At 46.9% G+C, this 13,836-nt stretch overlaps 1 protein-coding gene across 1 annotated transcript; it reads right to left on the bottom strand.

Annotated features, from left to right (window-relative positions):
• Window positions 1-1,585: 1,585 nt before the first annotated feature.
• On the bottom strand, window positions 1,586-7,232 carry CUNH9orf152 (chromosome unknown C9orf152 homolog). Its single transcript, XM_024757289.1, has 2 exons — window positions 6,928-7,232; window positions 1,586-3,138 (listed from the first exon to the last, which is right to left on the bottom strand). Exons 1-2 carry the CDS (start codon window positions 7,118-7,120, stop codon window positions 2,627-2,629), a joined length of 705 nt encoding a protein of 234 aa, XP_024613057.1. The 5' UTR covers window positions 7,121-7,232; the 3' UTR covers window positions 1,586-2,626.
• Window positions 7,233-13,836: the final 6,604 nt, after the last annotated feature.

Here is a 13,836-nt window from a genome sequence, read left to right as displayed (position 1 = left end):
CAAAGTCTTGCACTGTCTCTTGCCTCTGAGGTCTGAGACCCCACATCCCGGGCTCCCCTTCTCTCCTGGTCACTCTTCTTCAGTGTCCCTCACTGTCTCCTCCTCCCTGACCCCCCCTCTTCTCAGTAAGAATTGGAAAAATCCTTAGAGATTTTTCAACTATGTAAATTGGGAGTTTTCAGGACTCATTCTGGACCCGGTCTTCTCTCTATTCTCTGCATAGGTGAATCCATCCTTTCTCATTCTAAGTACCTCTACATACTCATGACACTTCAATTCTTATGTCTAGCCCAGAACTCTAGTCTCATTTATCCACTTGCCTATTTGATATCTTTGTTGGTGTGTCTCTGAGTACCTCAAACTCAGTATCCTTCAAACTGAACTTGTAATTTTCCTTCAGTAAATCCTATTGTTTCTATCTCCAATGTGTCTACTTTTTTCCCCTTCTTCTGTTCCCACTCTTTTTTTTTAAACATCTTTATTGGAGTATAATTGCTTTGCAATGGTGTGTTTCTGTTTTATAACAAAGTGTATCAGCTATACATATACATATATCCCCATATCTCCTCCCTCTTGCGTCTCCCTCCCACCCTCCCTATCCCACCCCTCTAGGTGTTCACAAAGCACCATTCTGCTCCCACTCTTGCTTGAGCTAACATCTTTCCCACTGAACTTCCCCTGGCCGTAATTTCCCCTGACATTGCCTCTTAACATGACCATCCACTCATTCTCCGTAGAACAACCAGAGTCATCTGGTTGAATTGCAAATCCAATCATTTTGGTCTCATATGTGAATCCCTTAATGGCTACTTATTGTATTCACAATAAAATCTAATATTGTACTATGACCTGGCCCCTCTCTACCTGTGTTAGCCATTAGTTCTGCTCATCCGTATTTCCATTCCTTCTCTCCTTGTGGGCACATGAAATGAATGCACTTCCTCATACCCTTGAAGTGGAGATACGCCTGTGTTACTTGCTTTGGACAATGAAACATAAGCAAAGTGATTTGAGAGCCAGTATGTGACTTTTAATGCACTTTCTTCGGCTACAGTGATTAGGGAAACCAGTATTGATATGGTGGTGCTACAAGATTGAAGCGGCTTGAATTGTTAGTAACAATGTAGGAGAGCTGCCCTGGAAGTTGGCCCAAATCCACAGTGGAATTTTCATGAGTGGGGAAAAAAAAAAGCTTCTGTGTGAGGTTTGGGAGTTGTTTATTACTCAGCAAAACATAGCCTATCCTAATTGATACACTGTAGAAAGAGGAGTTACTTCTGGGAAGCCTCTTTAAAACAAAAGCAAAGGAAAAGTTTTTTTCAGAAAATTTCCTTGTTTTTCATTAGACTATTAAAAAAATTAACAACTGGCTCTTATTAATTGTTCACAAAAGGAATCACAATGAATCCCCAAATTGGAGGGAATTTCGGGGATGGCCCAAGGAGAAGGCACATACATATTTTGACAGGAAATGACACTCCTAGGTAACATCTCTCGATGTGGGTGGGCAAGACTGGATCACCATGGGAACAAAAGGAAGATGTGGGTAAAACTTTACAGAGAGAGAATCTGGCATGAGGAAAAGTCACTTTAGGTGTGTTTATTAAAGTTAAACATTAACCAGGTAAGATAATTTCTTCCCCACCACCCAAGTAATACCTGCTTCACTTTGTCTTTGGTTTAAAATATACCAGGAAGGATCTGAATGATACAAATTTGGCTGAAAATGCAGCAACTTTTGAGGAACACATACTTTCCAAGCAGGAACATTTCTTTATCTTCTTCTTTCAGGCTTCTATTACTATACATCTTCAATGATGGGCAGTGTTTAATTTGGAGAGAGAGAGACACAGAGAGATTGAAGAAGGGAAGAAGAGAGCAAATAGGAAAAAAGGAAGTGAGGGAGGGAGGGAGGAAGGAAGGAAGGAAAGGACGGAGAGAGAAGGATGAAAGGAAATAAATCTATAATGAGACCGGAATGTGCAGTCTCAATGAGAGGGGAGAGATGACCAACCCTTCCTAAAGACACTTAAACACACAGAACAGTAGGTGGGATTGTTTTGACCCTTTTTACCCAGGGTGACCATACTTTGGGAGGCTCAAGCTAAAATGGTGTGGTCACTACCAATGCATGTAGAGACTTGTAAGTGAGCTGGCCTCCAGGCATAGCGACCAGAAAAAGGAAATTCTCAGAGCCCCTCTCTTCTCCAGAACGTGAGAAATCCTCAGAAGTTACTGAAAACAAGATGGCCCACGCCTGTCGACTCTAGGGCACTGCAAAGGCATCCCCTGGCTAGGGTCTCTGTCTAACGTTTAAAATTCTCTAGTTCTAAGGACTGAGTCGATGTCCACAGCAATGTCTTCTTATATAAACAGAATGGGGCTGCACTGGTGAGACAGCACTCTTTCATCCTGAGCTGTGAGCAGTCTGGTCTGGGCAACCTCTCTTTTTTTTTTTTTGAAGGACAAGTCTACGTGCCCACTGCAAAGTTCATGTCCCACCATCCCGACGATTGATGTAGTCCAGTTCTGCTCCCAGCTAGAGGCCCTAGCTGTGCCTCTGCCTCCTAAGTTCTTAGGTGAGGCCATAGATGGTCTCAAGGTTGAGACTTTTGGGTGGAAACCTTCAGGCTGGGCCATATAAGCCCAGGTTCCGGGCCGCCTGGGAGATCCTGGGAGTTTTCCTCTGGGGAAATGGATAGTTAGCTGGTCTTCCAGACCTGTGTGGCTTCTTTATGGGAGGAGGGCCCTGAGCGCCAATGTTTAAGCCAGATCCCACTGCCTTTGTTTGGGTGTCACCCACTTGACACTCATGCTGGGCTGCCTCTGGGATCGTGCCTCCTTGCTGAGTCGTCTGAGTGTCTTCAAACAAGCCTGGGAGCCTTTGCTCAGACCCCATGAACTTGTCCTTGTGCTTTACTTGATGACTGGTTTCCTGGTGGAAGGTTTGGACCGAGCGGTGCATCTCTAGGTGCGTGTGCCATGGAGAGTCGGGGGCCTGGAGACAGCCTCTGTCAGCCTCCTCCAGCATCTCCTCTGCCTCCAGATCCGCCTCTTCTAGGGACAGTGAATGCCTTCTCTCCTTGTTAATCCAAACAGCACTGACCATGGCCTCAGCAGGAGCAGGCATGTTCCCTCCTGAGAAAGCAAGGCACCAGCAGGGTCACCACTGCAAAGTACATGGGTGGCTCTCATTTTGGGGGTCTCAGAGCTTTCAAGATGAAGGAAGGACATGCCAAATATATCAAGGAGGCCAGGTACCCAACACACTGCATTATCTCTCTCTAACACACACACATACACACACACACACACATATTCATGCAAAATTATTCATTTATTCAACAAATATTTATTAGGCCCTGATAATGTGCCAGGCATTATTTATTCTAGGTCTTGGGAATACAGTAATGAACACTGAGACAAAATCTACCTCTTCATGATGTGGTCTAGTGGAGGAGAAAAAGAATAAGCAAATAAACATACTATAATAAAGTTTCTGGTGGTAATCAATGCTATGGAAAAAAACATTCGAGTGTGATAGAATTTAATAGGAGACTTCAGTTTTTGACTGCAGTGAGGGAGTGAACCCTAGGAAGAACTAGGGAACTCGCATTTCAGACTAAAAGAATAACGGGGACAAGGGCACAACATGTGTTCACCCACATGTGTGATTCACATACACTGACCGGTGGAAAGGGTTTTGTGTTGTGGGATTCTGATAATGGGTTTAGCACCCAAGGCAGAGTAGAGGGGAACTGTGTTTTGAGGCAGTTCCTTTTGGAGGACTGGTCTTTATCTTTCTGAACCATAGCCACTGTTCTGGGAACATGTATGCAGCACCTACTGCTTCCCTGAACTGGCTTCAGGGATGAGAAGGCAGACCGATGTCTTTCTTCCTTCTCAGGGACATCTTTTTTTTTTATTTATTTTTTATTTTTTTTATCATCTTTATTGGGGTATAATTGCTTTACAATGGTGTGTTAGTCTCTGCCCTATAACAAAGTGAATCAGCCATACATATACATATGATCCCACACGTCTTCCCTCTTGCGTCTCCCTCCCTCCCACTCTCCCCATCCCACCCCTCCAGGCTGTCCCAAAGCCCCGAGCTAATATTCAGGGACATCTTTTTACCACCTTGTGGAACATGACAGTTTCTTGTCAACTCTTGGTGGCATTGAGGGTTGGAGAAATGACCGAAAGGCATTTTCCTATAGAAAGGAGACCTGTGGCCAGTCTGGAATTCCCTCTGAAATGCAGTGAAGCTCCCTTGAGCATTCTGACATTTGTCCCTGCTGGAGGCCCCTAGGTGACAGAGTACATGGTGTGAGTGGAGAGATGGTGTTGAAGCAATAAAGCCAGAAGGAAGCCCTTGAACTCTAGAGCTAGGAATCCGGAACACCTGCCACTGCATCTCTAGAACCTAAATTCATTCCATAACACTAAGGAGGAAGAAAGCTAATTCCAGAGGGCTTCCTTCCATTAATCAGCTCCCAGAGTACGTGCCCTTCCAGATACAACCCCGTGCCTTAAGACACTGAGATCTAGTTTTAGTGGGAGCCAATCTCGATGGCCACTCTGTCTTCCGGAGTCTCTGCTATGCTGGACACAGAGGATCCCTAAACTCCCTCTACTTGCTTGGCTTCGTGGCATTAATATCTCCTGGTTTTCTCCTATCGTTTAAGAAAAATGTAAGACACACAACATACAACTTACCGTCTTAGCCATTTTGAAGTGTACAGTTCAATAGTGTTAAGTCCATTCACATTGTTGCACAACCGATCTCCAGAACTTTTTCATCTTTCCCAGACTGACACTGTACCCGTTAAACAACAACTCTTCACCTCCCCCACCCTGGCAAGCACCATTCTACTTTCTGTCTCTGTGAACCTGACTACTCCAAGTACCTCATGTGAGTAGATCATTACAGCACTTGTCTTTTTGTAACTGGCTTATTTCTCTTAGCATAATGTCCTCAAGGTTCACGTAGGTTCATCCAAGATTCAGCGTGTGTGAATTCCCTTTTTCGGGCTAATATCTGTCTGCTACCATTTTGACTGCTATCTTCCCTGACTATTCCTCTGCTTGTCCCTTCAGTATTTGAGTATTGGAGAATTCTAATTGTCATCCCAGCCTCTTATCAATTTACACATTGGTCCTCCACAATTTTATCCGTGCCCATGGCTTCAACTACTACCAGGATGTTGATGACCCCCCAATCTATATCTCCAGCCCACACTTCTCTCCTGAGATCCAGGCTGGTTGGAAGTTTTACAGACAACTCCCTCAAATACAGCATATTCACCAACAAATTCATCTCTTCCTAATCAGAAATCTTTTTCTCCTATATTCTCTGTCTCAGTGAACGGTACCACCATCCAGCCTGTGGCCGATGTGCAGGCAAAATTGCTTTTTTGCCCCCTCCCCCAGCATCATTTTCACCTCATTTTTGTCATCTTACTCTGATTTCTCCCTGGAGAACCACCTTACTCCTCACACCCAGTCCAAGTGCTTCAAGTGTCCTTCTAACTCAGACTCGTGTGACGTAAGGATCTGGTCCTCAGCCAATTAGCACAGAAAGCCCTAAGGAGCTTTATACGTGTGAATTTATTTAGTTCCCACCACAACCCTCTCTCTACTTTGGGGGCTACAGTTATTCCCAGCTGAAAGGCGAGAAAGCTGAGTGACAGTAACGTACATGACTCGTTCAAATCTGCACAGAGCAACTCAGTGGCAGAGCTGGGACTCAGGTTCAGGCCCTTCTCCAGAGACCAAGTACAGGAACACTCCATCAGAAAGCACACTACTTCTCACAGTTAGAGCAACAATGTGGGCTGGCAAACTGCTAGAAATGTCCTGAAAGACTCTGACTGAGCCTGCGGGTGAGCGGTCTTCCCTGGGGAAGCAGAGCCTGAGCACTCCCCCTCGCATTACCCTGTTGTAACTCATGATGTAACTCATCAAGGGGTGACCACGGAGGAGGGAGGCTTGAGTTCTAGGATGCAGGAGAAAGGGGCAGCAGGGAGGGGTGGGGCGGGGGTGGTCAATTCTACGGGGCGTGCTGAGTTTGAGATGTCTTTGGGGGCATACCCATCACATGGATGGGTGAGTCTGAACCACAGGTGTGTTAAATCTGCGTTCATTCGATACAAGTTTAATTAATGCTTGCTGAGTAACAATGAGTGAATACCCTTGAGGATGGAATAGGGCTTTAGGAAACTCCCAGCTTCTGCCCTGCAGAGAGAGGGGGCTATTCGGCTGTGCCAGTTCAGTTCAAATGGACCCCACTCACTGGCAACAGCCCAAGTTGTGAGAGGTGGGTGCCTTTAGCCCAAGGCAGCGCCCTTCCTGTCCCAGACAGTGAGGACCCTCTGGCCCCTGGTTCCTTCCCAGACTTGCCGAGAGTGGGGTGGGCTGCTCAGTGAGTCCTGAACTGTATAAACAGCCACAGAAGTTCCCCGAGCACAGCCCTGACCTTTCAGGGCGTCTTCCTACCTCTCTTGACTTGCTCTCTCGGTTAGAGGATGAAGGGCCGGGATTTGACCATCGCTTGCTTTCTGAGCCCTGTGCTCCTAACTTCCTCCTGGAATAAGTCTGAGTTCCCAGAGGAAGGAGGCTGCTCCCCTGGAGGTGGGGCTTCTGTGTCTCAGCGCCCCTCCGCAGCTGCTGTTTGAGGGGGTGCAGAGCTCGCTCCGGGAGCCTGGGTGCCTCCTGGGTCCCTGAGCCCTGCGCTTCCTATGGCCAGCGCCCAAGCTGTTGGGAACATCACGGCTTGAGGCCCCAGCGGAACGGCCCTGCACAGGCCAGCCCGCCTCCCTGCCCTTCCCCACCAGGAGGCCAGCAGAGCCCTGGCCCTGCGCTGCCCACGGCTCAGCCAGGCCCTCGTGCCCTTCCCTTCTGCCCCCAGCACCTGCCCAGCCTTACCTTTCGGGAGCACCACCACGTGGGCCTGGGCCTTCTTTTGCTGTCTCAGGCCTGCGTACTGCGCTCGCAGGAGCTGCATGCTGAGCAGGGGCCCTTTCCCTGGGGCCTGAGTTCCAGAGCCGTCAGCCATGAAGGGAGACCCCAGCTGCCAGAAGTGGGGCAGGGCAGGGCATGGGCAGGGCAACCCCTTCATCCGGTTCCGTTCCGGGAGCAAAGCAAACACTGATGGGCAGGGCTGGCGGGGGAGGTGGTAGGGCTCAGGGAGAGGAGTGGGGAGAGGGAAGTGCGGAGAAAGGTGGAAAGATCAGGAGAAGAGCAAGGGAGGGAGAGCGAGAAATTGGGGGAAGGAGAAGGGTGGGAGCGGGCGGGAAAGAGAAGGAAAAGTTGGAGGGGGAGGAGGGAAGGAAGGGGTGCAAAGAGGGGATTAAGAATGGAGGAAGGAGGTGATAGCCGCGGGGGATGAATGGGGGGAAGAGAAGAGTGAGCACGGGGTGGGGGGCAGCAGGAGGAGGGAGGGGGCAGGGAGGGAGTGAAAGTGAGAAATGGATGGGCAGGGAGTGAGGGGAGGAGCCGGGGACAGAGAGAAGGACAAGCAGAGCTGCTCGGAGCCTTTTGGTGTCCAAGGAGTATCCTATTCCAGGTCCTTCACTGCTTGATCTGAAAGTGTAGAATACGATTCCAGGAGCTACAGTGAAGCCTCCTGTTTCCTGGCAGAGCTGGAGCTAGTGCTGGGGGATGCCAAGTGCCCGCCTTGGTTCACACCCCTTGGAGCTAGTGCTGGGGGATGCCAAGTGCCCGCCTTGGTTCACACCCCTTGGAGCTAGTGCTGGAGGAGGCCAAGTGCCCGCCTTGGTTCACACCCCTTGGAACTGGAACAGGATGTTTGTCAGCAAACCTGCCTGTTCGTTTGGCAGTTGGAAAAGGAGCTGTAGCCTCAGGAATATGCACCAGCATCCGGGCAGAGGGAGACCCAGTAGCAAAGGTACCCCTGAGACCTCCACTCACCGCCCAGTGTGTAACTCAGGAGAAAGCCCAGCCCCAAAGTCACTGCGGGGACAGAGCCAGGGGAGCCCTGGCCTCTAGCCAGCCCCACCTCTTTGACATTTGACGTAGGCTCTGTGGTCTCAGCATTTCCCAACCAGTTAAGTTGGTGTTTATCTTACCCACAGCTACGTGCGCTCTCCCTCTCTGCTTGCTAGCCCCACCATGTCTGTAACCGCTTTGAATCCTAAACCCTCTCTCTTAACACCAGCTTCAGCCTATCCTGGCTCCATTTGGCTCCACTCACCGCCCAGTGTGTAACTCAGGAGAAAGCCCAGCCCCAAAGTCACTGCGGGGACAGAGCCAGGGGAGCCCTGGCCTCTAGCCAGCCCCACCTCTTTGACATTTGACGTAGGCTCTGTGGTCTCAGCATTTCCCAACCAGTTAAGTTGGTGTTTATCTTACCCACAGCTACGTGCGCTCTCCCTCTCTGCTTGCTAGCCCCACCATGTCTGTAACCGCTTTGAATCCTAAACCCTCTCAACACCAGCTTCAGCCTATCCTGGCTCCATTTGGTGGATTAAGTTTTCTGTCTCCTCCTAACATAATTACCCAAAATATCTACAGAGGCAGTGGAAACAGTAGTAGCTGAATTTAGGAGACATCTTGGAGAATAACTGGATGGTATTTAGCCATAGGACATTGGATGAGAGATGGAGGGTGAAAGTCTTTTGGGTGTTTTACGCCGTATACATATATGCTATATACTTTGTTGGGTGGTATGTACTGCTGTAATAAGGTACCGCAAATTGGTTGGCTTAAACAACAGAAATTCATTGTCTTAGAGTTCTGAAGGCTGCAAGTCCAAGGTCAAGGTGTCAGCAAGGTTGGTCCCTTCTGGGCATTGCAGAAGGAATCTGTTCCGTGCCTCTCACTTTGTTTCTTGTGGTTTGCTAGCAACCTTTGGCTTTCCCTGGTTTGTAAAAGCATCACCTGATCTTTGCCTTTATATTCACATGGTGTTCTCCCTGCGTGCATGTCCTCTGTGCCCAAATTTCCCCTTTTTATAAGGACACTAGTCATATTGGATTAGGATCCACTCCAATGACCTCATCTTAAGTCAACTATTTATATCTGCAATGATCTATTTCCAAACAAGGTCACATATGAGGTACTAGGGTTAGGACTTCAACATATGGATTTGGGGGGGGACACAATTTAACCCACATCAGGTAGAGAAATGGTAGTTCCAGTCACAGAGATGGCACAGGGGAGGAGAAGACTGGGGCAAGGGAGAGGAGGAGGGATTTATTTTAGATGTTATGTTTGAGGTACCTATGATTGTTGGGTCATCAGGAGGGAGTTAGAAGCTTGGTAGAGAGAGGCAGATGTCATTGTTTGTGAAAATGATACAGTTCATTATTGGAAAAGTTTTATCATTAGATAGTCACGCATATAGAGAATTGAGAGATGGTCCAAAGTTGCTTTCTTTTCCCTTTTCAGTCCCCACTAGCTTGTTCAAGTTCATGTTTAATGGGCAGAAGAGTGGTCTCCTCCATGCACTTCTACTTTCTTCTTTCTCCTTTCTTGTCCCAGCATCTAACTTCTTCCTCTTGGCATCTGGTCCATCGTTATGTTCTAACTACTGAGAAAGGGGATGAATGGTCTAGGCTAGTGGGGATTCTACAAGACTACTTTTTAACATAACTTCTGTGCCACTATTTAAAAAAAAAAGACTCTCTTTCCCCCACCTCCTCAAGACCTCTGCAGTTATCCTGGCTTGGGTTGGGTAGGGCTCCATCAGTGGGAGGGTATATACTCCAGGAAGAGGGTTATGAAGGTGAAAATGTTCACCCTACTGTATAAGAATTGAAGTCTTCAGTCCATATGTGTCAGCTGAAGTCTTAGAATTGAATGAAATTTCTAATTTAGGAGGATATTTCAAGATACCAAGCTCTAGGAAGACCAATATTTAAGGGGCAGGCAGAAGTAAGAAGGTAATGTTGAAAACAGAAGAAGTGAAATCAAAATGATAGGAGGAGAAACAGTGAAGAGAGGCATCCCAGACTGTAAGGAAGGAAAGAAATGCCGCAAAAGAGCCAGACTGGCCAAAAGGGGGAGACAGAATCTCTTGATTACCTTCCTGCCCTATAGAATGGTATCTGAGAAATATACACAAAAGACTGGTTCTCAATCTGGCCACACATTCAGACCACCTTGGGAGTTTTATTTATTATTTTTTAATTAATTAATTTATTTTGGGGCTGTGTTGGGTTTTCGTTGCTCGGTGTGGACTTTCTCTACTTGCGGCAAGTGGGGGCTACTCTTCGTTGCAGTGCATGGGCTTCTCATTGCGGTGGCTTCTCTTGTTGTAGCACATGGGCTCTAGGCGCGTAGGCTTCAGTAGTTGTCTCTACTTGCGGCAAGTGGGGGCTACTCTTCGTTGCAGTGCATGGGCTTCTCATTGCGGTGGCTTCTCTTGTTGTAGCGCATGGGCTCTAGGCGCGTAGGCTTCAGTAGTTGTGGCATGCAGGCTCAGTAGTTGTGGCTCGCGGGCTCAAGAGCGCAGGCTCAGTAGTTGTGGTGCACAGGCTTAGTTGCTCTGTGACCTGTGGGATCTTCCCAGACCAGAGCTCGAACCCGTGTCCCCTGCATTGGCACGTGGATTCTTAACCACTGCACCACCAGGGAAGTCCCACCTTGGGAGTTTTAAAAGAAACACTCATGCTTGAGTGCCTCCCCTAAATATTCTGAGTCACGTAGTCTGGGGTGGTATCTGGAGATTGGTATGTGTCTAACGTTCTCCACTGCTCTAGAGAGCCAGCTGCCCAGATTTCTGAGTCCCTGGGTCTCTGGTTGAGAGATAAATGGTGGGAAATAGCCCGAGCTTCTTCATCCTTTTTTTTTTTTAAATCAGGGAGCCTCTCTAGCATGAGCTGAAGACAATAGGGACCCCTCCATTCTAGTCCAGTTGCATCTGCCATCAAATTGGACTCAATTTCTACCATATTTGGCATTTCTTTATCAGTCTTCATCTTTTAATATTGATAGTTATCCCGCTCTATGGTTGTATCTCTGTAGGTATTCTGATGAGAATCAGGAGAGGCTACCAACTGCTGGTTGCCTGACTTTTGGAAGCTTAAATTCCTTCTTTAATTCATATGGTTCCTCTCTCTCTTTTAATACCCAAATCTTTAATCTATTTGGAATTGATTTTAGTGTGAAAGTTTCAGATAAAGCATGAATCTAGCTATTTTTCCTCCAAATAATTGTCCAGTTGTACAGTAGCACTTATTGAATAAACTTCCCTTTCCTTATGTTGCAATTACAGTAATAATAGCGTAAGAAAACATTGGCAATGGTATCCCATTCCAGAGAGTCTTCTGAAATAAATGAAAAATGTTATTGAGCTGGAGCCCTTCCTGAAAAATGATGACGGCTACCACTGAAAGGACATGCTTTATGCTTCAGGAGGACTCACCAGGGGAGCAAGAAATAACCTTGCTCGGGGTTCCAGACACCAGAAAGGGATGAGATGCCCTGTTATTTGAAGAAATATTTTCTTTTTTCCGTATGGTTTAAACTGTACTGAACCTGAAAATGAAAGTCTGTGTTGAGAGGTAAGCATGTGTTTAATCTAACAGGGTCAGTCAAGAAAGGAACCACTTTCCCTGCAGCTCTCATGGGAACTTAAGGAAATTAGGCCTAGAGGATCCAAGTCCACTCCTGTTCAAAGGACCCTGCTCTTCTATAAGACTTGGGTGACAAAGGTGTCACTTAATCACTAGGGCACTATTCCAGAGAGAATCACTCAGACCGGAGGCACTATAAAGGCCAATCATTTGTGGGCGGAGATTCAGAGACTTGAAGAAGCCCATACGGGAGATGGTTGGCGAGCCAAAGGCCAGGAGAGCCAGGTATATGTGGGGGTGGGTGAGCAACACGAGTGGATCCTGTCATGGTGAAGGACTTAAGTTTTGAGTTCTTTCCACTGGAGACTCCAGGGAAGGCTTAAGATAGCCTGATCTTTACCTTTTCCTCTTCTCTGTAATGATTTCACTTTCAAATTATCCCACCTCTACCGCTTAGTGATGTAGCCTTAGAAAGACCAAAAGGGCAAGATAGTGAGGGATGGGAGGCCTTCCTGGGATGTCTTCTTGCTGGTTCCAGTGAGGAGCGGCCTCATCCTGTTAAGTAGACTGTGACTTGGGGTTCCATGTGGACAGTGTCCACAGGAGACCCAGGTATGATGGGAAAGGACTCAGGATGTCGAAGAGTGCTCCAGGGCAGACAGACTCCTAAGTTCAAGGTTCTCGGCCTTATGGAATGAGAGAGATTCCTCTCTGAAAAAGGCAGGTGTGTGCCAGACCTGTGAAAACAATAGTTTCATTCACTGAGCCCGGACAACTGTGGGCCACGTATGTGCTAACTACTCCATGTACATAATCAATTTTTTTGTGTGGTAAAATACACGTAACATGAAATTTACCACTTGAACCATTTTAAGAGTACAATTCAGTGGCATTGAGGAGATTCACAGTGTTGTACAACCATCACCACTCTGTATTTTCAGAACCCTTCATTGTCCCAAACAGAAACTCCTTACCCCTTAAACAGTAATGACCCTTCATTCCTTTCCACCCCCCAACCCCCAGTTCCTGGTAACCTCTATTCTGCATTGTCTCTATGGATTTGCCTACTTTTGGTACTTCATGTAAGTGGAATCGTACAATATTTTTCCCTTTGTGTCTGGATTATTTCTCTTAGCATGATGTTTTCAAGGTTCATCCATGTTGGAGCATGTATCAGTACGTCATTCCTTTTTATGGATGAATAATATTCTGTGGTATGAATATAACACATTTTGTTTATCCGTTTGTCCATTGATAGACATTTCGCTTGTTTCCATATTTTGGCTATTGTAAATAATACTGCTATGAGAATGGATACACAAGTATTTGTGTGAATCCTTGCTTTCAGTTCTTTTGGATATATATCTAGGAGAGGAATTGCTAGATCATATGGTAAATCTATGTTTAACTTTTTGAAGAACTTGTATGTAATCAAATTTAATCCCCCTTGAGAACAATGTGAGAGAGGCAACATTATTATCCTTTCTCCTTCACCTTTTATATTGAATTCATCTCTAGCCCAGGTAGTTCCAACTCTGAAATATATCCCAAACCCGTACTCTTGTCTGCACCTCCCCCAGCACCATCTTAGTCTCAGTTGTCCTCGTTTCTTTTGCTAAGACCCCTGCAACAGCCTCCTAACTGGCTCCCTGCTTCTATACCGTGCTCTCCCATCTATTCTCTTCTCAGTGATCAGTGTTCTCCTGAAGGCCCAAGGCAAATTGACTTACGCCTTCCCCCTAGTTAAAATCCTTCAGTGGCTTCCCAACGACCTCGAACTAACATTCAAGTCTTTCTCATGGCCTATGAGGTTGTGCATGTCCTGGGTCTGTCTCACCACACCAGTCTCCTGGTTGACTTTCCTCTTGCTCCCTACATTCTAGACCAGATTTCCTACAAATACATTACAGGTGTGCCCAAGATTGAGACCCACAGACCCCAGGGCAGGTGCCTCCAACCACAAAGAGCTCATCCACTTACTCCAATGGCCCATACAAAGAGTATCATCTCCTAGGTGGGCCACAGTGTGAACAAGGGGAGAAAGTTCTCTTGCCACGTTAGCCTTCCTCTCATTTTCTTGAATGCCCCCCACGTCTGTTCCTCTTGGAGCTTTGCTATGTGCTGTTCTCTCCATCTTCTAAGATACTCCTTTGCTTACCCTCATCTCCGTCCCCATTTTCATGGCATGATCACCATTTGCAGCACCTGCTTCTCACCTAGATAACTTGCAATCAACTTCAATTTTCAGTTTAAGAGAAGGCTTAAGAGTTAGGAGCATAGACTATGGAGCCAGACT

This window comes from Neophocaena asiaeorientalis, unplaced genomic scaffold (assembly GCF_003031525.2).
Source record: "Neophocaena asiaeorientalis asiaeorientalis breed wild unplaced genomic scaffold, Neophocaena_asiaeorientalis_V1.1 scaffold432, whole genome shotgun sequence".
Classification (NCBI taxonomy): domain Eukaryota; kingdom Metazoa; phylum Chordata; class Mammalia; order Artiodactyla; family Phocoenidae; genus Neophocaena; species Neophocaena asiaeorientalis.
This window is presented reverse-complemented; position numbering and strand designations above follow the sequence as displayed.